The 26,302-nt window shown below is 42.5% G+C and overlaps 2 protein-coding genes and 1 long non-coding RNA gene across 6 annotated transcripts in view; 2 read left to right on the forward strand and 1 right to left on the reverse strand.

Moving 5' to 3' along the window:
- The first annotated feature begins 241 nt into the window (after positions 1-241).
- LOC108062480 (uncharacterized) lies at positions 242-1,069 on the forward strand. Its single transcript, XM_017149189.3, has 4 exons — positions 242-363; positions 419-574; positions 631-804; positions 865-1,069. The coding sequence occupies exons 1-4, from the start codon at positions 313-315 to the stop codon at positions 1,048-1,050; spliced, it is 567 nt and encodes a 188-aa protein (XP_017004678.2). The 5' UTR covers positions 242-312; the 3' UTR covers positions 1,051-1,069.
- Positions 1,070-1,594: 525 nt separating this feature from the next.
- Positions 1,595-26,302, reverse strand: part of jing (AE binding protein 2 jing) — a 131,927-nt gene continuing 107,219 nt past the window's right edge. The window contains exons 1-7 of one of the 4 annotated variants that reach the window (XM_070212659.1): positions 16,004-16,452; positions 9,191-10,881; positions 7,534-9,133; positions 6,913-7,465; positions 6,707-6,854; positions 4,629-4,806; positions 1,595-4,571 (exon numbers count right to left, since the gene is read on the reverse strand). In XM_070212659.1, coding sequence (XP_070068760.1) covers positions 4,130-4,571; positions 4,629-4,806; positions 6,707-6,854; positions 6,913-7,465; positions 7,534-9,133; positions 9,191-10,757 — 4,488 coding nt within the window. In that variant the 5' untranslated portion in view covers positions 10,758-10,881; positions 16,004-16,452 and the 3' untranslated portion in view covers positions 1,595-4,129. Of the gene's footprint in view, positions 4,572-4,628; positions 4,807-6,706; positions 6,855-6,912; positions 7,466-7,533; positions 9,134-9,190; positions 10,882-11,073; positions 11,190-16,003; positions 16,453-26,302 lie in introns of those variants that run through there. The other 3 variants (XM_070212660.1, XM_070212661.1, XM_017149194.3) reach the window with 3 other exon arrangements.
- LOC138912638 (uncharacterized) lies at positions 22,882-26,067 on the forward strand. The gene is made up of 3 exons (XR_011418202.1): positions 22,882-23,215; positions 23,271-23,701; positions 25,452-26,067. It is a non-coding gene; the product is annotated as an uncharacterized lncRNA (long non-coding RNA).

The following is a 26,302-nucleotide window of genomic DNA, read 5'->3' on the forward strand; positions in this document are numbered from 1 at the left end:
TACCCAAATTTTCCTTATTTATAAGGTTTTTGTAATAATATTCAAATTGCTTGATTTAGTTTTAGCTGCAAGGGTAAATTGTCATCCTTCCTTATATTACTTTAATTTTGTTGTTTCGAGTAGAAACTTTTTACTCAAATATAGGAATTCAATAAAGTCTAGATGAAGTTTTAGAAGTTTTCGATTTTGTATACTAGTGTTGTTGAATTTCCCAATATTGATCTCCAAAATTCGATTGAAACTAATTATACATACATTTAATGAGTGTTTTATAATAAAATCATTAAAATCCGATCACTGTCAGTTACAAACATGAAATTCGCGGTACTGGTTATTGTAGGCGGCTGCTTTGCTTGGCAAATGGTGAGAATTCAGGATTAAATTTAGTATTAAACCAACTACCTTTCATATCCCCCAGGCGAAGACCCAGTTGGTTTACAAGCTTAACAAAATGGAGTGCCAAGTCAATCAGACGAGGGTTAGTAACGTCTCTTGCCATGTGAAGGCGATCAATTGGAATATGGGGGTGGTAAACATGGATTGCTTCTTGATTGTTCCTTTAGTAAATCCAGTTGTAAGATAATTTTTGAATTCTTGATAAAACCCGACGTAAAAGCTTTTATTCTACAGATTCGAATGCAGTTTTATACGAAGGACTACAGTAATCAGTACAAGCCTTTTCTAGTTGACGTTAACATTAAAATGTGTGATGTGATCGAAAGAAGGAACTTTATACCCTATGGCGTTATCGTCTGGAAGTTGTTTAAGCGTTTTAGTAATGTGAACCACTCCTGCCCTTTTTCGGTATTTCTGCAGTACAGGCGACTTTTTTATTGAGTATTCTCAAAGTTTATCCAACTGCAGGGTCAGCTTACAGCCCGTGACGGGTATCTGGACAACAATCTTTTCCCACCGTTCCCCAAAGGATTCTACCAAATGAGTTTAATGGTTATGGATATAAATTCAATCACTAATGACTATGTAGGCACTATGAAGTTTTACATACAAGTCATGGAAAAGATTAAAACCAAGAAACTTCCCAGAGCATAATTTGACTTATAAAGGTGTCAACCAAAAGTATATCATCCAAATATTTTCAGGACAAACATTCTTGATAAATAAATGGCATTTTATACAAGCAACCAAATGGTTTTTTATAACAAAAACTAAACAAAAGTATTTTTTTATTTAATTAGTTATCATTTTGTGGTGTGTAAGCAGTACGGACTCCGAACTATCCAGCCATGCCTATGGCTATGCATGTGCGGATCCCCCAAGTGAAAGGAAATGGAAAGGAAAGGTATTTAAAAAGTATGACACAAAATATTTGTTTCAAAACCGCTCTTCAATAAGGCAACTACCCGAGGTATAAAATCATATTCGTAATCTAATATTTCCTGATTACTAATAGTAAATGGAGCAATCGAAATACATTTGTAATTGTAATTCTTGTTCCAATATTGACCTTTGGCTTTCCATTAAAAACATAATACACATTATTAAATTATTACATTACTGAATTCATTCGATTCAGTCCCATACTCAATTCATTCGGATCGGTCCCCTGGCTAAAGCCGAAATAAAACTACCAAGCTAGCATAATACTTGTTTTCATATATTTTTCATTCCTCAGCGTTACATGTTCTTCGGTTTCATAATCTGTTTGAGTCCACTTGTACATACTACGTTGTGTATATAGAGTTCAATAATATATATGTATATAATTCTTTTGATTACATTAGTTACAATCGAAGCAACATCGCTGCTGTTGTGGTTGTGTTTCCGCCTTGGATTTGGCCAGAACAGAACTGATTCCAAAATCAACTAGGATATACCTCGAAATAACCGAATGTTTAGAAATACTTCTCCTGTATACGTGTGTATATGTACGCCTGTTAATTACCATAATTATGAATGCTTAATTAATTCTGTCTGCAATTCATTAAAGCGGTTGTAATATTAAAATTATGGTTATGATATTGAATATATATCTCGTATTCGATAAACTAATCTATGTACAAACTCAAACTGAGCTCACGGCTAAAGGCAAATGCATATTTGGATAATCGTATCGGAAGGGTCCTCCGAAGTGATCGATAAGGAAAAGCAAAGGTAAATGTAGTTTAACTGGATCGTTGCTTATCCTACAGACTGTATGCAATATTAGCAAAATATGGATTAGCCTACGGTTTCCCCTTGTTTGTTTGTGTGTACTACTCGTGTATACTTTCCCTTGTTTCTCGGCTCTGCCCCGATTCGGATCTCTACGGTTATCTGCCCTATAACGCTGCACCTATATTACTCTCTTCGCTTTAGAAAACTTGTCTCGAAAAATTCTTTTGTGGTTTTATGCTTGCAAAAATTTGAGGTAGTTTTATTTTATTTGAATTTTTTTCCTTTACTTTTCATGGATTTTTATTTGATACTTATTTGCATTAGTTTTAGATTTTTTTCATCTTTTGCAGTACAAAGCGTTGAACAACTCGGGCGAAAGGCATCGAAAGACTAACCGAATGGAAGAGTCAACTAAGCTTGATCGGCGATTATCGTAAGAGTATTGCTTTAAATCATGTATATAGGCAGTGATCTAGAGACACAGAATTCCTTCCGATTGTCTGACTCCTCTCTATATATTTATAATGGATATACACGTACATTTATATATATTTCATTCTTCCTTACAAGCTACAACTAGTTGAGGGGCACAGAGACGCATCTACATCTACTTAAGACAACACACAGATATATTTGATATACTCGTCTCCTAGCGAGTGATTATTGTGCAACAAAGGGAAAGTGCTCGAGCTGGAATTAGGGGTATAGCAGTTAATAATTACTTCTGGCTCCGCTCATTTCGCACACTAAATTAATCAGTCGTTCTTAACAACTGTGTTCTTGTTGTTCAATTACATTTTTGGCAGTGATGAGTACTCTTGTTTTTCTGTTTTTCGGTTCTTCATTCAAATGTTACTTACTTTAAACACGTATAAATTCATTGGCATGGAAAAGTATAAATTACGGTCACCGTATTTTGTTTATATGCTTCGAATGTTGGGTTTGCCAATCGGATATGTACACAAAATAGCAACGGAATCGAAATCTCATTCTGTTTGTCCGTAAAATCATAAAAAATGAAAACATAAGGGGTTCTTTTGTTATATTTTGCTGGTTGATTGTTGATTTTCTTTAACTTTATTTTGCATATTTTACTTGGGTTTTGCCTTGGCTAAGTTCTAAATGAATAGTTTTAATGTAAGTTTAAAAGCGAAACTAGTTAATGTTATAATATTTACATTATGCATTATGCTCTTCCGTCTCTTCCAATTTTCACAAAACGAACTAGAGACGCTGATGAATTGGCGAAAATTGCATTCGATTTGCACTAAATTAATGGATACTCGTCTTGGGCATGGGTCTAACTTAGGCTTAAAACTGTTTGCATTGCTGTTCGAGTTGAGTACAAAATGTTTTACAAATATTTCTCGTATTTTGTAGCGGTAAATGCTTCAAGTCTTGTGTTCTTCCACTTCACTTCACTATACTTAAACTAAAACTGCTCAGTTGTGTGCGTAGTTTTTCCGCTTTCAGTGTAAGTTTGGCCAGTTTCTAAGAGTACAATACGATACGATGAGGGGCAACAAAAAGAAAACGAAATGTAACTTTCAATTTTAAATTTAAAAAGATCAACATAAAATTGGCTTTCAAACAAGTCTTGTACAGTCGGGCATTTCCACGTAAATCTCTACTAAATGTACACTTTAGAAACTAAATTAGAACTAGAACTCTAGAAATTAGGACATTTGTTCATAACAGCACTTGCTAGAACGCGCGGGTGGGTTGCGATAAGGTGGCCACTAAATGCTCCTGACTCTTATTCCTGTCTCCATCCCGAAGTATGTACAAAGATCTATGGATGGGAACAATAAACTAAACTGCTGGTTACGCGGACCAAACACAACAAAAAAAGAACAAAGCGGGAGTACTGATAGTTTCTATTCATAAGTGGATATATGCGTAGGTAGTAACTTACTAATGTCGTACACTAACTAGTCTACTTGTCACTGTTTACTCGTTTGTCGTTTGCTTTACGGCTTAATTACTTAGAGAATACTATAAATCTGGCAGCGCTTTAAATGGGCACCAGGGCGTCCGTTGGAACCAGATGCTCCCTCGCCGGCAGAATAACTTTGGGTGGTTTGCGCGGGTGCTTGCGGCGCTGCTGCATTTGGAGCTTGGCGATGCTCAGTACCTGCTGATAGCTGGACACCGTCTCGCAGCTCGCACTGCGCGAGCTACTGCCGCCGTCTTCCTCCTCCTCATCATCTTCCTCGACCTCCTCGTCGTCTTGGTCCGCATCCTCCTCGCAATCGCTGCCGCTCAGATCGCCAGCCTGCTGCTCATTGACATTATAATTGTCGGCGAAAAGTTGGGAGTCGTAGCGCAGCCGAAAGGCCGTGCTGAGCAGACTGTCTACGCGCGTCTTTTCAGCCGGTCGCATCTGCTTGATGTGCAGCACCTTGGTGTGCTGGCGCGTTCGATTCGAGCACTCCGGCAGCCACTCGTCGGAAATGCTATATGAAAATGAAAATTAGCATCTGAGAAAAAGTCCGTGCTTCTGATTAACTTACATTTCGCGCGGGGACCAGCGCACAAAGCACTCATAGCCGCCCTGGCTGTTGCGCCTTCGCATCAGGCATTGACCCTGGAACTCGATCGCCTGGGCTCCGTTCGTGAGTGTGCTAATCTGGCGTAGGCGGTGCTGCAGCCCCTCCATGATACCCGTGTCGAAGAAGTCGAACATGCGAGCTGTAAATAAAGAAATTGATTTAGTACTGTATAATCTCTCAACTCATGTTGTATATAGAAATTCATTAGGATGTTTTAGGATAAAAGATATCACTATGGACGGCAGTCCATGTAGTGACGAAGCGCACCAGGAGAGTGTGCGAAGGCGACTACTATTATATAGCCGCAAAATTGAAAATCTGCTGTGATAGTCCGATCGTAATGAGTAATACACCAATCGAAAGGTATTGCAAAAACTTAAAGGATTGCATACCAAGACCTCAAGAAAATCAATTGGTTTGGGAAAGAGAGCGGTGAAAGTGTAAAAGTGAAAATTTAGAAATTTGGATCTGATGGGGCCGTTGGGGATAAATGCCCCCTCGCAATGTTTTAGTAGTTTTTCTATTAAAAATTCCCGTCGGATGAGGGGTCATATGATAAAATCCGACGCTCCGTTCAAAAGTTATAGCCAAAATAAGATTTTCTTCTTCTTCCCAAAATGAAATAATTTGTCCCTTTGTTTGTGGGTATGCATCAAATCGTGGTTTTAGGATCCTGAACTAAATTTTACTGTGCTTAGCAGCAGGATATGAACAACGTTTGTTCTACAACTTTTGGAAAAACCCGCTAGTTTGGCGGGAAATCATTGAAAAAAGCTAGATTTTGACGGCTTATAGTTTCTAAACGACCAAAGCTACAGACTCGTGCTACACCTCGTTAAAAAGGTAATTTAAAATGCTAATCGCGTTGCCTTGGGTAAAATTGGCTTAATGCAATAGTTTAAAATGTATGGCTAAAAGTTGTTTTTCTAAATCACTTTTTAGCTATTTTCTCAAAAACGGCTCTAACGATTTTCTTTACAACTTTAAACTGTATAGCCCTTGAGATTCCTTAAATTTTGGTATATAACACATTACTGTAAAAAGTCACGTTTAAAAGTTATTTTTATACGAAAATAGCCACTTTTGCCAGCTCGAACAACTAACGCTCCCTGAGTATTGAATTTTGTGTGAGGGTATACGAACTGTATTTTGGGGTCATGGAATCAGTAAATTTGCACTTAAGAGTTCCATAAAGGAATCTTTTGTTCTACGACTTTTGGAAAAAGCCGCTACTTTAGCGGGAAAAGCTAAAAATAGCTAAATTTCGTTAGTTTGTAAGTTCAACACTACTGAAGGTACAGACATGTGCTAAAACTCGTTTAAAAGGTATTTTGATATACTTCATCGCCTTTTTGACTTAATTCGTTTAAATACAATGGCTTACAAATTATGATTGACCAATTTAAATTTAAATGTATATATTAGCTCCTATGAGAGCAAATGTAAACAAACAAAAACTTCTGATATCAAATAAAAACACCTCTTAACGAGGTAAAAAACTAGTGACGATCGCACCTTCAACATACAAAAGTTCTGATATCAACATTTGTGACGAAAAATTATTACACTCGTCATTAAATAGACTTTTTAATATTTTCTCATTCGGCACGCTGCAATAGAAAATGCCTGTAAAGGGAAAAAGGCTGGAATAGTTTGCTAGGGCGGGCCGAATGAGAAAATATTAGAAAGTCTATTTAATGACGAGTGTAATAATTTTTCGTCACAAATGTTGATATCAAAACTTTTGTATGTTGAAGGTGCGATCGTCACTAGTTTTTTACCTCGTTAAGAGGTGTTTTTATTTGATATACTAGAGCCCTGCGTGAATCATTAAATTTTTGTTTTTTTTTGATTTGTTTAATTCAATTCCATGTGAAATAAATTTAATGTTTTTCTAATTCATTTCGAATTGAATGAATCATCTGTATGCATTTTTTGAATTCATTCAATTCTATTAAACTCAATATTCTATTAATTAATTTATATAAAACAAAAAAGGGATCAATTTTTGTATCTATTTGTATTGCAAAGTAACCAACCTGAGAAGGGCTGACGGCGGTATCGCAGCTTCTTGCCATTCTTGCGGAGTTGCTTCGGCACGGGCGGATCTGAGGTGCGCTTGCTTGTGCTCTCCTTGGCGTTGTCCGTGGCATTAAAGTGGTTGTTCACATGCTTTTGCAAGGCCAACTGAAAGATAAAGGGTTTTACAGGCTGACCACATAACTGCAGCGATGTGTCGACTCACCTGTGAGCCGAAGCGCAGTCCGCAGCCCTCGACGATGCACTTGAACTGCTTGGAGCCACCGTGGGAGAGCACGTGACGTTCCAGCCAGCGGCGCGAGCAAGACTCCTTGTTGTACACCTTGCAGCCCACCCAGAGGCAGGCAAAGGGGCCGGTCTGCGAATTGACGTGGTGCGACTGCATGTGATCGAGCAGCTTCGAGTTGCTCTCGTGCTTCTTGTTGCACTTGTCCCAGTAGCAGACGCCGTCGTGCCGCTTGCCGCCCTTTCCGCCTGCCCCTGCTCCAGCCGGAAAGCGGATGGTCTTTGGCTGCGACAGGATCGGCGAAATGGCGCTCTTCGGCAGACTCTTGCTGCTGGCCTCCACCATCGCAATGTCCACCTCTGTGCTGGGCGGAATGTAGGCGGCAGTGGAGGTGGAACAGGAGGGCGACGGCGCTGCAGAACAGTCGTCCGGTGAGGCGGGAGATGGGGCATTGCTGGCCAGTGAATTGCTGTCGGAGGAGGCGCTGCTCGCGGCAGTGGTTGGTGGTCCCACAGAGGCGGACTTGGAGGAACTAATAGGGAAATTAATTGAAATTAGTTTATGATGCTACTGAAAGTTATAATTATAATCTCCACTCACATGGCATCCGCTATGGAATTGCTGCTCTCGCTGTTGCTCAGGCTTCCACCGATGCCCGACTCCGGCGTGGGCAGATCCCTCAGCCGCTTGTGCGTCTGATGGGTCTCCAGCGAGGCCACCGACTTGTCGTCCTCCTCATCGTAGTTGCTGCTCCCGCTGCTGCTTGCCGTTGGAGTCGGCGGAATCAGGTCCTCGCTCTTGACCAGCTGCTGCTGCAGCGGAAGTGTCGCCGGTGAGGGTGCGTCTGTGGCCTGGGAGCAGTCATCGCCGCCGCTGGAGATGCACGACGAGGTAACCAGCTCGCTGAGCATGTCAGTCTGGCTGGCTGCTCGCCGGCTGCTGTCGCTCGGAGATCCCAAGCCGGATGGCGATGCCGAGGGCGATGGAGATGGGGCGGGCGTGGAGGCCTCCAGCGAGAGATCGGCTGCCGAGCTGACCGAGTGCGAGTAGCTGCTACTGCTACACGAATTCGAGTTCGAGTTGCTGTTGCTGCAGTCTGGCAAAAGATCGTGCTTCAGCGTCTCCACCTCCGATTCGGGTTCCCTCTTGGGCAGCTGGCCGGCGAAGCTCTGCGGCTTGGGCGATGATATCGATGAGGAGGCCATGGAGCTGTTCTGGGAAGCCAGCTCCGATGTCTCCACCTTGATCTTGCTGAAGGCCGAAAGAGTGCAAGAGTTTGAGGTGGACAAAGCTGGCGAGGCTCTTAGGCAGTGGCTACCGTTGCTACTGCTGCTCGGCGAGCTGAAGGGCAGTGGCGTCAGCGGCTGCGGTTGCGCCACCTTGGCCACCACCTTGGAGTTTTTGACCAGGTCAAAGAGATCGGGCGCACTGGTGGCCAGCTTAATCGTGGCTCCCTGCTTGGCCACGCTTATCGTGGGCGTCAGCTTCGAGGGTGCGATGCTGACCAGCGGAGGCGTTGGTGTCGGCGTAGCTGTTCCAATGGTTCCCGTGCTCTTGCGCAGCTGACCCAGCTCCTTGTTGGCAGCGGATGTGGGCACCAAAGGCGGCGGTGTGGTGGGTGTGGCGATGATCGAAGCCGCCCCCACGCGGCCCTTTGTGGTCAGCCGCTTTTGGTATGGCTTGGCTGGGGGCAGGGATCGTTTGACCGTCGCTGGCGAAGATCCAGTAGATGAGGAGCACGCGGGCAGGGAGGAAATCGTCACCAGCGGCGGCGGCTGCGTGGAACTGTGCATCGGCGGCTTCACAATCGCCCGCTGTGGCTGTATGGCAGTGCTGTTGATGCTGATGTTGCTTAGATTATTCGAGGCATTGTGGTTATTACTGTTGCTGTTGCTGGCAGTCGAGTTGTTGTTGGCAGTGTTCGCATTGCTGTTGTTCGTGGCCGCCAATGGTGGCGGCTGAGTGGCAGTGTTCGTATTGCTGTTGTTGTTTGTGGCCGCCAAGGGTGGCGGCTGTGTGGCAGATATAATTTGTTGCTGCTGATGCTGCTGGTTGTTCAGCGCTATCTGCAAGCTCATCAAGTATCCTAGATACTCGGCCGAGTTCACTATATATAATTTGTTGTCCTTGAGTCCCACTTGCTGGTTGTTGAGTGGATTAACAAAATTCATGTTGCCGCACGAGTTGGAAGCCATGTTTTCTGTAAGATAAATAAACATAAAGGAATTGTTGAAGAAGTTAACAACTATTTACTTACCGTTTAAACTCATGTTGTTCTGCCTGGCGAGCAGCAGCTGATGATGCAGGTAGCTTCCCGCTCCCGGAATGGCCTCAATGGGAAACTGCCCGCTGGCGTTGGGTATCCCAAAGGGATTGCCCGCCGTGGCCAAATTGAGCAAACCAAAGGGATTGCCAGTCGAGGCTGCCGCCGAGGTGGCCGTGGTCGCTGTCGTCGTCGTCGCCGTCGTCACCTGTTGCAGCTTGAAGACGGTTCCGTTGAGGAAATACTGGGCCGCCGCTGCCTGTGCCGCCTGCGCTGCCTGGGCGGCCGCATTGTTGTTGGCCGCAGCGGCCACCGCCGCCTTGGCCACGTTGTTCAGCTGCATGATATTGGCGGCAGCCGCCAGCTGAGGCGGAAGCTGGACTAGATTGGGCAGCTGGACGGGCAGCTGGTAGAGCGTTGGATTGGCGGGAGCGGGCGTGGGATTGAGTGCTGCTGGTGGTGGTGCCGGGGCGGGGGGCGTGGCCGCCACGGGGGCGGGTGGTGAGATCTGCTTTTGCTTCAAGGCGGGACTCGTTACCGGCGGTCGGTAGACCATGGCCGCCTTGCCCTGCTGCTGCTGCTGCTGCTGTTTCATCTCCGGCGTCCTGGGAGCAATGGCCACGTGCTTCTTGGCCGGGGATTTGCCCGTACTAGAGCCATTAGAGGAGCTGGACGAGGAGGACGAAGAGCTGGTGGAGGATCCACTGCTGGGCGTCTTGCGCAGATTGGGCGCCACCTGGGCGATCTTGGCCGGCTGCTTGGTGCTGCGCTCGATCTTTTTCAGCGCCGGCACGGGCAAACTGGGACTGGGCGTGGCCACGGGCGGCACAGGAGCAGCCGGAACAGCGGGGGCGGGTATGGGCAAAGCTTTGGCAGATTGCTGCAACTGCTGTTGCTGCTGCTGCTGCTGCTGTTGGGCCTTCTGCTCCTTCAGCTGCGACAGGATATTGAAGTACTTGTTCAGCGAGGCGGTGGTGGCGGGTGTGCTCATGGTCAGCGTGTTGGCCGGAGTGCTCTGCTGGCCGGGCTGCGGCGAAAGCTTTCCCCCGTTGGGCGATGGCTTCATCTGGGACTTGAAGAAGCCGGTGATCTTGGTCTGCGACTCCTCCATGGCGGCGACCTTCAGTCTTTTGCTTGCGTCAAATGAGCTGGGCAGTTCGCTGCGCGCCTTCTTGGCCGCCGCAGCTCCTCCGCTGCCGGTTAGAGAGGAGGCATCTCCGCCAGGGCTCCCTACTCCCACTCCCGCTCCCGATCCTGTGGCGGTTCGCTTGTTCTTGTTGGCCGTGGCGGCGGGAACGGCGGTGGAGGTGCTGCCCAGACTGGTGTTCCAGGGCCACTGGAGCGTGGGCAGCAGGCTGGGATTGCCGTGGCGCTGGGGCGTCGTCGGCTTGGACATGCCGCTGCCGCTGGTGGCGCTGTGCTGGGGGAGATGACTGTGCTGGTGGTGATGGATGGCTGGCGATGGGGGCGACGCCACCTGGGTGACGCTGCTGGCGGAGGGCGGAGAGGCGGTCGCCGTGGAGCTGCTGCCGCTGGCGCTTCCGAGGATCTGGGGCGGCATCTTGGCCAGCGGGTCGGGCGGGTCGCTCAGTTGCGAGTGCGCACTGTACGGGGAGCCGGGATCGGACGCATCCTCACTGGAGCCCGTGCTGGAGTCCGCGCAGCTCAGTGAGGTGGCAACGCCGCTGCAAAAAGGAGAAGGAGGGGAACTCGATAAGTACGGGCGTTATCTTCTCTGATATTCGGAGGAGGGATTTGTGAGGCTCCACTGTGGCGACTACAGCCACACCTTTTGGACGCGGGCCAAGGAAAAGGGGACTGCCGCCTTAGTTGGCGACAATTGCCTGCTAATTTTAATTCACCAACTCGACAATTACATTGCTCTGCACCTTTGATTTGTTTGTGTTTATGCTTTAGTCTTTTTTTACACGCTTTTTTATCTCTTTTTTTCTGCTGTTTTTGTTTTCATGCAGTGTTGGCGGGCGACTCATTTTGTTTGCCCGCCAGTGTTAGAGAGCGCCGCCGACTATCGGCTCTGCTCTGCAAACGCTAACAGCACCGCTAACAGCTGATAAGTTTGAGTGAAGGGCGCGGAGAGAATAGAACTTTTAATTTTTAAATTAATTTAATCTTTTACTTAAGTGCTTAACTAATTTAAAGAATGAGAGTAATAACAAAGCAAAAGCTAATAACCTACACAAAAGCATTTTATGCAACGCATCCAACCCAATAATTATGTTGCAAGAGAACCCATGAGAGAATGCTGAGAGAAGAGAGCGCATATGTAGCACACAAACCAAACTCACACAAAACGGGTCGATAAACGAAAGCATAAAGTAAACAAAAAAAAAGCAGGAGAATAACAGGAACGGGCAAGAAAGAGCAAACGAAGAGCCAGACCAAAAAGGAAGAAAATAAAGGCAAACTCCCTTACCCCACCCCCTCCCCCCGCCCCTTTCCCATCCCTGCCCCTCACTCTCCCCATCTTTCTTTACGATTGTCTGTCCGCGTGCAACATAACAGCAGCAGCAACAACAACAACTGTGGGAAGAAGAGACATGGAGGGCCGCAATCTAATGCGGGAAAATTTCAGTTTCAGGTAGCCCACGTCGCGTGTGTGTGAGTGTGGTTTCGGTTAAGCACACGTACATACGGAGAAAGGGAGAGGGAGCAAACGAAACGAACCGGGATGAACGGACTAAACGGACGCGGCAAGTATACAAAAATCCTCTGCTTACCAAAACGTACCCAAAAAGGGAACTTTTCTATTCGAGGTCTAGTTTTGAGATTGCAACAAGAAATACAAATTTAATTCGAAACTTGGGTTCGACATTTGGATTATTTTTTAGAAAAATGTTTAAAACGTATAATTGAAAACATTTTCCAATATTTTTATAACCGTTTCTAAAAAAGATTTTGGAATTCTTTGGTCAGCGGTAGGATACGAACAAGGTTGGAACATTTACGGCTGATGTTCCCGTTGGTTGAAAGAGATTTCTGTGACACCCATATTGACTCCCATATTTTTTTGATTTGTTGATATTTTGGAGAAGTATAAATATAATTTTTAATAATATATTTTCCTCCGGTGTATGCATTCGAACGCATCCATTAATAGAGTTAACAAAACGGAGCTATGAATTTGTAAAATATTCTATTGTCATTTCAGAGGAAAACATACATAGATGTGGGAGTGGCATTCCACCTGCCCTTGATTGTTAAGCGAATCGTTAAATACGGAGGTAATGGTATAAGCTTGGGTTCCAGACCCAAAAATTAGACTCGGGTCTGGGGTTTTCTCGGGTTGGAAGTTTTATGATCTCCGACGGCTTTTTCGGGTTTTCGGACCTTTCTTATAATCAGCAGCGCCGTCCTACCTACTGAAATTTCAGATCTACACGAATTCTGGATATAAAAGAGAATAAATCACATGAAATGAAAACACTTTATATTTTGTTTGTCTACCCCAGAGAAACCACAGATTACGACGACAATGCTGCATTTGTGATAAGCCTATTATGGCGGATTGTTGTTAACTGCGTCCATCTTTCTCTTGGACTTTTGTTGTATTTAAAATGGGGTAAAATGTCCGCGGCCATTTTTGGTTTGTTATTTTATTGATAATTTTCTTTTTATAATGCAGTTTTTTGTCAAAAGATTGTGAACTACATGACTTGTTGGACGTTTAAATTAGAGAAACATGCACCTAGGAAGAAAAGGAAATTTTTTAATTCTCACAGAAAGGGTTAAAGATAAAGGCGAGTAGAGAACCATTAAGTTGTTCCTCACATAATCAATGCACCGATTCGTAAGAACTCAACTAAAATATTAAAGAAGACAAGAGAAAAGGAGACGATTTGTTTCGGATTCGGATATAAAAGTAAATTGCTTATTTAGAGCGCAATCTTTCCCAGAAAGAATTGGTTCTGGATGTAAACACATGAGTGGGAAAAACATAAAACTAATTGGATTTCCAGAAATTAAGTTTTGGGAAATTTATTAGGGAAACGAAGCGGAATTGGAATCGTCCTCATGGTAAGATAAAAGAGGTTTTAAACTCTTCGTTTTAAAATTTTCTATATTTAAAGGCTACATTTGTCATAAAGACGGAAAAAGCAAACCTGCTAGGATTCTAGGACTCTGGTTAATGGCTTGCATGAGACCTCACTATTGACTTTAGAAATACACATGCTCTTTTGACCATAACTGAAGACGAGTTTAAAACTAATGTTACTGGTCTCTCAAATTTAACATAAATTGGAGAAATTTTAGAATCTTATTTTTTCAACAGTTTGAGATATCACTATGGACGGCAGTCCATGTAGTGACGAAGCGCACCAGGAGAGTGTGCGAAGGCGACTACTATTATATAGCCGCAAAATTGAAAATCTGCTGTGATAGTCCGATCGTAATGAGTAATACACCAATCGAAAGGTATTGCAAAAACTTAAAGGATTGCATACCAAGACCTCAAGAAAATCAATTGGTTTGGGAAAGAGAGCGGTGAAAGTGTAAAAGTGAAAATTTAGAAATTTGGATCTGATGGGGCCGTTGGGGATAAATGCCCCCTCGCAATGTTTTAGTAGTTTTTCTATTAAAAATTCCCGTCGGATGAGGGGTCATATGATAAAATCCGACGCTCCGTTCAAAAGTTATAGCCAAAATAAGATTTTCTTCTTCTTCCCAAAATGAAATAATTTGTCCCTTTGTTTGTGGGTATGCATCAAATCGTGGTTTTAGGATCCTGAACTAAATTTTACTGTGCTTAGCAGCAGGATATGAACAACGTTTGTTCTACAACTTTTGGAAAAACCCGCTAGTTTGGCGGGAAATCATTGAAAAAAGCTAGATTTTGACGGCTTATAGTTTCTAAACGACCAAAGCTACAGACTCGTGCTACACCTCGTTAAAATGGTAATTTAAAATGCTAATCGCGTTGCCTTGGGTAAAATTGGCTTAATGCAATAGTTTAAAATGTATGGCTAAAAGTTGTTTTTCTAAATCACTTTTTAGCTATTTTCTTAAAAACGGCTCTAACGATTTTCTTTACAACTTTAAACTGTATAGCCCTTGAGATTCCTTAAATTTTGGTATATAACACATTACTGTAAAAAGTCACGTTTAAAAGTTATTTTTATACGAAAATAGCCACTTTTGCCAGCTCGAACAACTAACGCTCCCTGAGTATTGAATTTTGTGTGAGGGTATACGAACTGTATTTTGGGGTCATGGAATCAGTAAATTTGCACTTAAGAGTTCCATAAAGGAATCTTTTGTTCTACGACTTTTGGAAAAAGCCGCTACTTTAGCGGGAAAAAAGCTAAAAATAGCTAAATTTCGTTAGTTTGTAAGTTCAACACTACTGAAGGTACAGACATGTGCTAAAACTCGTTTAAAAGGTATTTTGATATACTTCATCGCCTTTTTGACTTAATTCGTTTAAATACAATGGCTTACAAATTATGATTGACCAATTTAAATTTAAATGTATATATTAGCTCCTATGAGAGCAAATGTAAACAAACAAAAACTTCTGATATCAAATAAAAACACCTCTTAACGAGGTAAAAAACTAGTGACGATCGCACCTTCAACATACAAAAGTTCTGATATCAACATTTGTGACGAAAAATTATTACACTCGTCATTAAATAGACTTTTTAATATTTTCTCATTCGGCACGCTGCAATAGAAAATGCCTGTAAAGGGAAAAAGGCTGGAATAGTTTGCTAGGGCGGGCCGAATGAGAAAATATTAGAAAGTCTATTTAATGACGAGTGTAATAATTTTTCGTCACAAATGTTGATATCAGAACTTTTGTATGTTGAAGGTGCGATCGTCACTAGTTTTTTACCTCGTTAAGAGGTGTTTTTATTTGATAATATATTAAATCTGTTTTAATAGTCGAATTTGCTTATTTTAGATAGGACCAATTTGTATAAATTTAATAAGTAGCCACAATTTAACCCGTTCGTTGGGCGAATGTAAAGATGCTATCGTAACTTTTCAGCGGGGCACAATATTTTTCCTTTCCGCTTGAAATATTTTTAATCAGAGCCTTTTTCAATTGCCGTCGGCCCTTTGGCTTTACTTTTCCAGGATCACAGTTTCCCTCGCACAAGTTAAAGCTATCCGATATTCATGCAGCAGTCCTTGGGTAGATGGCGCCTTTCAATTGCAGCAGTTTATTATGCATTCAACGCAAAGTTGATGCTTAAATTATGCACTCTATTTAATTTTCCAGCCATAAGCAAAGCTTTATGGCCCCTATTCACACACTCGCTCACTCACACACACATGCACAGGGGTCATATTAAATTCATAGAACGCCGCACGGCAAAAGCGGCAACAATTTAAATTTTATTAGAAAATCCCATTAGATACACACGCACACAACGAAAGCGACTTCCACTTCCGCCAGAAGTTGGCTTTTGTATGTGGGGGTGTGTATCCAACACACATGAATGAAGAAAGGCGTGGGGGAGAGAGGGGGTGGCGCAAAAATCATTGCATATTTGCTTGGGCAAACAACAACAAATGCACACACAATTACACACACACAGCCGCGAACAGTGACAGCCAGCAGTTATTTAACACGTGATGTAAACGGAATGTAAAGCATGCTGTAATAGTCGGGCGAAACCAAAAATGCAGGCTGAACAGAACTGAACTGAACTAAAGCAGCGGCGGCGGCAGAGAAACATGCGCAGCAGCAGAGAGGGAGCAATGCACGATTACTTTTATTTTGCCTGGCGTATATTCGTATTCTTTGGCTTAACGACTTCAGCCTTTCGTCGGTATACTAACGTTGAACGCTAACGCTATCCAGCTATCCACGCTATCCGTGTTCCCAGGCAGCAGGGATCCGATCCGGATTCGTTTTCCTGTCCGCTTCGCTTTTCCACTGGCTACGGGCTACACAACAACACCGACCGACCTTCAACTTTAATCTCGGTCTTAAAGCATTTCGTATTTGGTTGTTTTGTTGCTTTAATTATCCACACACACACAGGCACAGCACGAACACACTGGCGTTTAGTTTAACGGGCGGGCACGCGAAGCATAAATATCCATGTATCCAAAAAAAGAGGCGGCATCAGCAGCAGAAGAAATTCCCACCAACACACTTAAACCGAAACCGAAAACGAATCCGAATGCGAAGCCGAACCGTATCTGTATCTTTATCTTCGATTCAGCTGCAGTCCGCTTTCTGCAGGCGCGTCCGTCGCGTTCGAACGTTGGAGAGAAAATGGCCTAAAAACCTGGCTTCCTCGCAAGGAACAACGGGAAAACCAGCCGAGAATTTCCAGCAGAGAGCGCTCTCTCGGCGAGTTGTTCCCCGTATATGCATGGGAATAACACGAAAGGGCATTTTCGAAACCGAGAGCGAGGGAGAGCGGCGCTCTCTTTGGCGCTCACTCTCGCTGCGTTCCCTACGTTTCTTTTCTGCCCATTATTATTATTATTTTTATTTATATTTCACTTTTGTTGTTGGCACGTTAAATATTTCCTGTTTGTCGTCGTCTCTCCGCTTTGAACCCACAAAACGAGAGCGGGGGCGGCGGCGGAGGAGGAGGCGGTGGGCGGGGCAGAGGTCGGTGGCAGCAGTTCATGTTATGGTTATGGTCACGTACTCCTCCCCGCTGCCCCTCCCCCTGCTCCACCCAGAACATCCCATATAATGTGTCTGTCTCCGTGTCCGTCTCCTTGTCACTTCGCCTCATTTTACTTTCTTTTCCTTTTCGCTGGCTGCCTCGTCGAGCTTAAATGTTTATCTAATTATTTAGACGTTTCTGCCCTCCCCTTTGTCGCAGGGCGTGAAAAAATATTTAATTTTCCGCATAAATCCCTGCAAAATGTGTCTCCTAAATTTGTCACCGACTTGTAATGACTGCTCGTCGTCCTTCTGGCGATTTTGTTCGGTTAATCTGAGTTTGTGGGTAAAAGGGATCAAGTAAGGTTGAGTCCTTTCAGAACAGATTCGAATCACTGTGAACGAAAATCCACGTAGCGTATACGACTTTATAAAATTATTTTAATTTCTTTCATTATAATAATTTTGGGTTTCAAAAATATTGGGATTATGCTTTGGTTTGTGTCCTTAATTTTAAGTAATTTGGGTTTGACCAATAAGTCTTTCATTCTAAAAGTTATTATCAAAAAGTTTGGTAACATTTTTCGAACAATTCTAAGATTTTACCATTTCTTGATGTAAAGGTAAATTTTTTGAAATTTTTTTAACAAAAATATTTATTACCTATCTAAGCATTACCTCGTAAAAGTGTTCTTGTATTCAAAACAAAAAATACATAGAAATCTAGTTGGAGTTTGTTCAATTTGTAAAGCGATTCGAACATATGTATTTCGAAAACAGATTTGAAAAACCGAATTGTCAGAGTCAGTCGCAAGTTATAGGCTCTATCCTTAGTCGCTGCTGACAGCTTAAATGTTTTTATTACTTTCAACTCGAAAACAACATCTTCGCCTTCCACTCCAACATCCAATTTAATCAGGTAGCATTCCCAGGCAATCTGCATAAATTTTACACATTTTTAGCAAGCCAATATACCAGAAATAGGAACCGAGGAAGGAGGGCTTTTAGTTCCGCTTCGAGCCCCCACATGTCACGATATTTGTTTACGCGTCAATTTTGATTTATGTGTGGCATAATTCCAGGCGTTATAAACTGTTTTTGACAGCCGAGATGGGTTTGCTGCAGAAGGATTGGCGTTTTGGGGGTGGTATAGGATGTAGAACGTGTGTGTGACATCCGCATGAGTTATATGGCTAGTACCTGCGTCTATTAGTTAACATTTGATATGGGTTCGCTTGTTATTCGCTTGTATGCTAATTTGGCTCTTTCTCCATAAACTATTTTACAAAGCGGCCGCCGTTCTTCATTTGTCCTGATAAATGAAATTACAGTTTATTTAATTAACACATACGACGTTAGCAGTGTGTTTTGACACGCACACAGCCATTGAAAAACTACCAATCCCTTTCGAATAATTCAAAATCCCAACGTAACAAGCTGGACAATCTGTCGTATTGAACATATGTACCCTTATCAATCGGTATTGACGGAGTGACACACAAGCAATCAGAGAAACATCAAAGACGAAGATGGGACATTGGTTACCTAGAGTGCATTTACTTGAATATGCACATAATACTTCGGCAAATTATAATGAAAATGAAAAGCACAATTATATTGAGATGTGGTCAAATAATTATTGATAATTGGAACCATTTAAACGACAAATACGAAATGCCATTGAAATAATTAAGACAATTCAATGATAAGGAATTAACTTTTGAACATGTTCCTTAAGCATTGAAGCGAAAATGTATTAAGTTATACGGAGAATGCATTCATCTAAAAGCCGGTTAAGTGACTCACCTTTCATTTATAGATTTTCAAAGAATAGCTGGAGGAAACGACTAGCTTGGCCTTTTGTTTATCCTTCCCAGAAACACAAACTCCTAAGCATAAGGACTACACACACAACTGACTATTCAGACTCCACTTGCAGCGTGAGCAGAGTTGAGTAAACAGAATATAGGTCTTCCGGGAGAGTGCATGCACTGTATAGTATACTTAGTTGTATGTACAATGTACAAACATACCTACATAAATATTCCAGCATATGAATATCCTGCCTGACTGGACCCCCCTCACGGCACCCCAATTATAACGCGCTAAACAATAAAGAAAATAATAATAAAACGCCAGTGCACACACATGTTTGTCGTACGTACGTAGCAGGATGTACTAGGATGTGTGTGCCTGTGTGTTTGTCCTGAGCAACCCTCGCTAATGAAGCTGCAGCTCAGCTCTGTTTGCACACGCAATTTGGCTTTGCCCGTCGCCTCCTTCCCCGCCAAAGACACGGGTTCTACCAGGACCCGAACCCGAACCCAGACCTTCAACTGGAAGTGGAACTGGATCTGGTCCTGAGGTGTGGTCGAGATTGAAACGGGGCCCAGGGATTATCAACAGCAGCAATAGTACGGTAGAACTGATCGACAAACAAAACAAAAAGACCACACCCAGAAAAAAAATGACCTAAAATGTCAAAAAATAGCCTAGAATTTAGGTAAAATTGGCCTTAAACTGGAGCTAAGTCCTTGAATGGCCTAAAATTTAGGATTGTATGACCTAAAATATTAGGCCATTAATGGCCTAAAATGGGGTAATATTTGGCCAAGATTTTAGGTAATTGGCTTCCTTAAAAAAAAATTTTAGGCTTCATTTGGCCTAAAAATTTGTACTGAAAAAGGTTTCATATTATAAAGTAAATACAGAGAAATTTATAGCTAACTCGAGGTCAATGTCGGCTTAGTCTTCAAGAAGTCGTCATTCTTCCAACACACAAAAACGAGCGAAAAGGCTTCACTGTTCAGCAGTGAAATCGCTGTTTTATTCAACGATCGAAGTGGGTTACCATGCAAGCCGCGCTATAACTGGTTGGGAATTATAGCGTCGCTAGAACGGTATCAGAGTTCCGTGCAAATTTATTTAGGTAAAATGCATTAATTTTAAGGCCCACGATGACCTAAAATATTAGGCTGTACGGGACCTAAACCGTAGGGCAAATATACCAAAAATTTAAATTTTTAGGCAGTACATGACCTAAAAAGGAACTTTTAGTCCATTTAAAATGTTTTAGGCTATGCATGACCTAAAATGTTGTCCATCATTTTTCTGGGTGCACTGTGAGCCGAATAATTGATACCCTGTCGGGTGATTTACCCCCAAAGGTATTCTTTCGAAAACCAAAACCCGAGAACCCTCAACAATGCGCAGCAAAGCGAATGACTACTGTGTCCGCTCGTAAATTAAAAGTTGTTGGCTCGCAGTCGAATTGCTACAACTCAAACCACCATCTGCCACAATAAAAAATCGCCTGTACAGATCTGTTGGGGGGGATTTCAGAACAACTTGGATTAGTCTGCCCATTTATTCCAAAATAAAAAGGTTTTAAAGGTATATTGCTCTGTTCCTGTTGTTCCTTTCAAATAGTTAGCTTGAATTCGATTTATCTAAATGTTAGTATTTACTTAAAGATCTTTCTATTATACTATCTTTTATTTGAATTTAATCGGTTTAATCATCAAAAGGGAGTGTCAAAGTCAAAATTAAAACCTTGCAATCAAGAAGTTTTAAAATCAACCTAAAAGAATGCTTTTAAAAAATCCTTTAAATCGTCGGAGATTTTTGTTACACCCCAGATAGGACTAGCTCCCAAAAAGTCTTTGTTATTTGGTAGAAAAACGGCTTCAAAAATGATTATACTTAATAGAACACGCTTCATGTATTTTTTTATGATGTAATACTAAACAACACCAATAACCCAATCCATAAGATATTCTTCTAAAAGCATGGAAAGTATGTTTATCTGGACAGACTCAACAGTGTGAGAGTTGGTCAGGCCGCAATCCAAATCCATTACAAGGGTTCCAACGAAAGCCCCTTCGATTAGCCTGTGGCTTATCAATAACCAATGCAATCGCAATCGCCCGACTGCATTCGATACAGCAAATGTCGCTTTAGCTGGCCAAACACTTGACGCAACTTTGCGGGAAAGTTGTAACTGGTGTTTGTTGTTGCCTTTGCAGCATCGGCATTATGTCAATTTGGAATATATTCCATTAACTACTCGGTAAATCCTCCAGAGCTGCATACAAACATACCATCGATACATACTTACGTACATACGAGTACCCACCGGGAAAGTAAGAAGGTGGTTCTTTGTGTGCTGAAAATCCTGTTCCTTTTAGCAGAAAGTGTTGGAAATCCTGTTTCTTTCAGCAGGCGACGGTGTAGGGAAAATGTAAATTCCCAAGGAAAACCACATAGAAACCTCATTCCCCCCTTACTTTTTGTGTCACCCCCGTGTATTTTGAAACCAGAGACGGAAGAAATGTAAGGGGTGAATGAGGTTTTGTCCCTTCCGCTTGTATGGAGAAACCTCTTGAAAATATGTTATTTTCCAGAGGAATGTTCCCGCTGGGTATATCTAAAGGCCGCGGGCCATCATGTGCGAGAGAGAAAGTGGGTGGGGATAGAGAAAGAGAGTGAGAAAGAGAGGCCGCTTTGTGTGGCGGGAACAAATAGAAGTACAACTACACCAAATCACAGCTGCGGGCAGCGCTGTCGACGTCGACAGAGGCGTCAACATAAAAACGCGCCGCCCTCAGGCATCTCTACCCCTCTCCCCCCTCCCCGTTTTTACACACTGCTGTAACATTTGTTTTGACATTGTTGGTAGTTCTTTACCATCAGCTGTCTCGCTCGCTCTGTCAATCTGTCCGGCAATCAATTTCATTTGGTTCTTTTTTGTTTCCGCGCGAGTGTGTGTGCTTAGTGTTTGCCTGTGTTTGTGTTTGCCCTTGCACTCGCTGCGCTTTTTACCAATCTCCTTTCGAGTGTAAAGTTTGAAATTAGTTTGGAAGTGTCGAAAAAGGCGCTCAGTCAGCGACACTTATCGTCAATTCTTGGAATTCGAGGTGATGGGATTGCATAGAGAACTGATCTACTTATGCATTTATTTTAAAAACACCAGTTCATAAAAACAATCTTATTATACGGTATTGAATTTAAACTTTTGCGATTCTATAATTGGATCTCAAGAATATTGTTGTTGTTTTATTTATTTTATTTACCTGACAATTGTTTCTTCTCAACTTAGCGGGTAGAGAATCAAACAAAGTTTGAATAAAATCATTGAAATTATTATAATTTGTAGGGTCAAGCTAAGTAATTTTATTAAAACTAACAAATATTTGTTGAAAAATTAAAGCTGAGATTTCGTTAACTACAAAATCTACAAAATAGGGGTTAAATAGCCAGCGCAAGAAGGTAGGCTACATTTTTGTAGCAACAACAAAACGGGGTTGACACATAAATCGCTTAGCGCTAAATTTGGGTAGTTTTTATCTTCATATAAGTAAGAATTCCGTCTGAATTTTGAAAGTTTATGTTAAAACTTATACTGAAAAAATTCTTCAAGCTATGTTTAAAAAGCTTAAAATATCGGGTTTACTAAACTTCTTCCATTAAATAGTGTGTTTAATACCCATAAAAATATAATTTTAACTGCCATAATTTAGAGAAAGACGTGATGAAACTTTTAAGCTGACTTTTTCCTTACACTAAGGCATTGCAAATAAGCGGGTAATGAATGCAGAAGAACTAAAATTTTATTTAAGTAACCGTTTCATAAAATCCCCAAGTGCGTCCACTATACATAAGTCATTCCATGAATTGCAAATTTCCCGCCTTTGAAAAACAACACTCCAACCCTTCTGTTATTTTCCAGAAGATGGGGTATTTAAGGCCACCTGTGCCGGAATCGTTTTACATAGCGACCTACCTTTAATTGTCCTGCACTCCTTAGAAATGCGGTCTGATTCTCCTTCCCACCTTTAACCTCTGCTCCGTGGCTCTTTTGTGTGGAGCCGTTTACTTGTGGGCAACTACGCCTTGGGGCACAATAAAATGTTTAATAAATTGCAAAAGTGCCCAGAAAGTGGCAAAAGGAAGCGGAAGTTCGGGAGGGCGAGAAGGGGGGGGGGGGAATACAGATGGCGCTGGTCAGGCGAAACAAGTCAATGACACATCCCAGATACAAACATATTCTAATGAAGCTCAAATGGAAAAGCCCAACTGCGGCTCACACACACACACTCGTTTTTTGCGGGCGCGGGGGGCGTGCTGTGGGCGTGGCACTGGCACTGGCGAGATATTTGGCTTTCTAGGCACGTAAAATGTATTGAATAATTACATTGGACCGCCTAACGGCATACGAAATGAGCAGAAATCCAAACTCGAATTCGAACTCAAACCGATGTCAAAGTCGAGGCCGCGACAAGTGGCGGTCCGGACACGGGCCACGCCCCCGGCCCGCCCTTCGCCCACCTGAACGGCGGTCCCACCGCCTACTATCCTGCTGACGAGTAATGAGCGCCACAGGAATTGGGAAATTTCGAAGCGCAGCAGGAAATCAACTTTTTTGGGTGACTAAACCGCTTCGAGGGGAATGACGGACGATAAAGATTGATGAATCCACAGAAATGCATTTCGCCCGGCAATTGTTTTTCGTTTTTCGTTATTCGTCGGAACTCCAAAATCGGGAAAGGAGGGAGTAGAGCGGGCCGATGGCCTTTAAGTAGTGCTAAAGTATCAATCAAAATGCGTGCTCTGCTCGCAACAATCATGGAATTACATTGAAATTTTCGAATGCCCCGTCAAGGTGAAAAAGAAGCAGAAGAAGAAGCCCCAACTTGAAACCCGATTCCAAAGTCTGGCTGGCTGACTGACTGACTGACTGAATGCCTCGAGAGGCATCCGTAGAAAGAGCCAAGAAATCGGTTACCAAATCAGAGAAAACAAAGCGGGAACACAAAAGATGATTTATCATTACAAGAGGGAGGCAGCAACGAAAGAACTGGGGGCTTACAAATTGGATTGCCAGAGGGGATCGGAAAAATTAGCTACGCAAGGTAAGGGCAATAATGCCATGAAGGAATGCTATAGCCGGGTATTCAAAATTTTAATACAAGAATAATTCAAGCAACAATTTATATAAAATAACTACCTACTAAGTTATCTTCCAATATAGAAAACACATTTATTTATTTATATTTGAATTGGACTAAATGCATCCCAAAACAAATTTGCAAGTATTTCAAGTTAAACTAAACAAAAAGCTGAAATTCTTACTTTCACAACAAACAAGTGAGAAAATAATTATCTTTGCTTAGCTAAAAGCCCCTTGAACCCCCTTTTATGAAATAACATCGAAATTCCTGACAGAAGTAGCATTTCAAGCGGACACAATGTCAATGTTTAAGTTTTAATTTATTTAAAATCAATTTACGCAAAATCTTGGCCAAATTCTTTTGCAGCCAAATTCACAGATAAAAGGCGGAGTTGGAGTCCTGTTTCCGGAAGAAAGGCAGGCTCTCTGCGAAGCACTGAAAAATCCTGCATAATTTAATTGTCCTGTTGCTGGTTTTAGCCAGTTTGCCTCTGTCTTTATCTCTCCCACTCATTCATTCTATCTGTCTGCCTGTCTACCTGCTCTTATTTGTTGCCTTATTGCTTGTGAAAATATTTGTGCAGAGCTCTTTGGCACTCAGAGAAATTATAAATAAATTGTGGATAAGTTAGCAATAATTAAAAAAATAAATTTATAAACTTATTGCAAGCTAATCAATTCAAAGATTTTAATAAACTCTTAAAAACATGAGGAAAAGGAATGAATAAAATTGACTTTTTAAAAAATGTTTATTTTACCCCGGTGAGGTTATTAAAATAACTGATGCCTTCCTTTGTCATTATATTTTTAAATTGAAAGCTATTCGAAACTGTATTTAAGCAAATCCCAATTATTCGGCATCCATTGTTATTGCACTTTTCTCTGAGTGGTCCTGCGTATTCCGTTTGTTCACCATGCTCCTGCTGGCACCTTGCAACGTGGACCAGCGTGCAACATGCCACACACACTGTCAGTGTCTTTAATCCAGATGCGAGTGCGGCTAAATGTAGGCCCAGAAGGCAGTCGACAGGTGCTCTACATCGAGTCTGAGCCGGAGGCTTTCAGGGGTTTGCGGTTCAGGACCAAATCCACACATACAATTACTGTGTTTACTTCTAGTTTTATTGCCCCAGCCCCCGCTGCTGGTGGGTTAATTAAAGCCAGCCGTGGAAGTGAAGAGCGTTGGGGTGCTCGAAGTTTGGGATTAGTCAGTGGGGCAGAAAATCCAAAGCAATTTGATTGGGACTTTATGCGCATTCCGCTTTTTATTCGAGTGGTGACCCCGACCTGCTGCGTTCGCAGACAATTCCATTAACATTAAATGTTAATAACGGGCAGAGAGTTCCAGAGATTCTTCGAATTGGGAAATGGAACCAGTCGAAGATCGGAGCGATGGCGATGGGTCTCAGCTGATAAATTCATTAAATGCTCCGGGAAACCAGAGAAAAAGAAGAGGGCCTGAGGACCAGAGTGGTGGGGTAGGCAATGGCAACTGAAATTCAATACCATTTCGGGGGATGACGACGGCGAACCGATGATGATGTGTGCCCGATTGTGATAGTTGTTGCTGTTCCTATTATTGATGTTGCCTGGTGTCATTGTTGCCATTGCTGTTGCTGTTGCTGTCATGCGGGGTTTCTCCTCAGGCCATTGCAGGCTTACAAATGATTTTGATTTCAATTTTTTCTCTCTTTGTTTGCCACCAACTACAGTTCCGCACCCCTCCACGCGGGAGATACAATCGCAAAGAGAGGGGGGAAAACTTTTGTGCTACAATTTTCCATTAATACCATAGAATACCACGAACTTAACAGAGACGAGAGGAGCTGGTGTTTCTCCCAACGCAAGTTAATAAATTCAAAACTCCATTTTTCCATATTATATTTCCACAAGGAGAAGGTACAGGAGCACAGGACGATAGAAAGCGGTCGCCCAGCCTCTCGACTTCCCGGACACACTGAAGAAGTCACAGGAATTTACATATGAATGCCTGGAACGGAACCAAAGTGAGCTGGGGCATCGGATACACTCGAAGCTCGAAGGAGCAGTCGCACATGACGTGTGGCCATAGACACCGCATCGCCCACCGATGACTCACATGCACTCGAGCACTTGTCCTCGTCGGTCGGGCACTTTCAATTGCCAGTGAAGTATTAATGGCAGCATTTGAATAACAATGCGGATGTCGAGGCTGTCTGCTGGGTTCTGCAATTCAAATTCAAACGACCGAAGACCCAATATCTCCTACAAGCAGAAGTGCCACCACAAGTGCTGCAATTAGATCAAATTCGGGGCTAATTTGAGCTGCATATGCAGACATCTCCATTGTCACCGATGCTCAAATAAAATTCATTATACCGAAATCTCATCAAAAGTTCATTGAACAAATAGCATCAGAGAAAACAGACTTGTTTAGATTGGCTAAGGAATCTTTTTAAAATGGAATTATCTTCATTTCTATTTTCATTTAAATCTTTAAATTATATCCTAGTAATATTAAAAAATTATCAGAAAATGAGGAAGATAGCAGAGACTTTAAAAATGCATTTTTGGTTTCCACGGC

This window comes from Drosophila takahashii, chromosome 2R (genome assembly GCF_030179915.1).
Source record: "Drosophila takahashii strain IR98-3 E-12201 chromosome 2R, DtakHiC1v2, whole genome shotgun sequence".
Taxonomy (NCBI): Eukaryota; Metazoa; Arthropoda; class Insecta; order Diptera; family Drosophilidae; genus Drosophila; species Drosophila takahashii.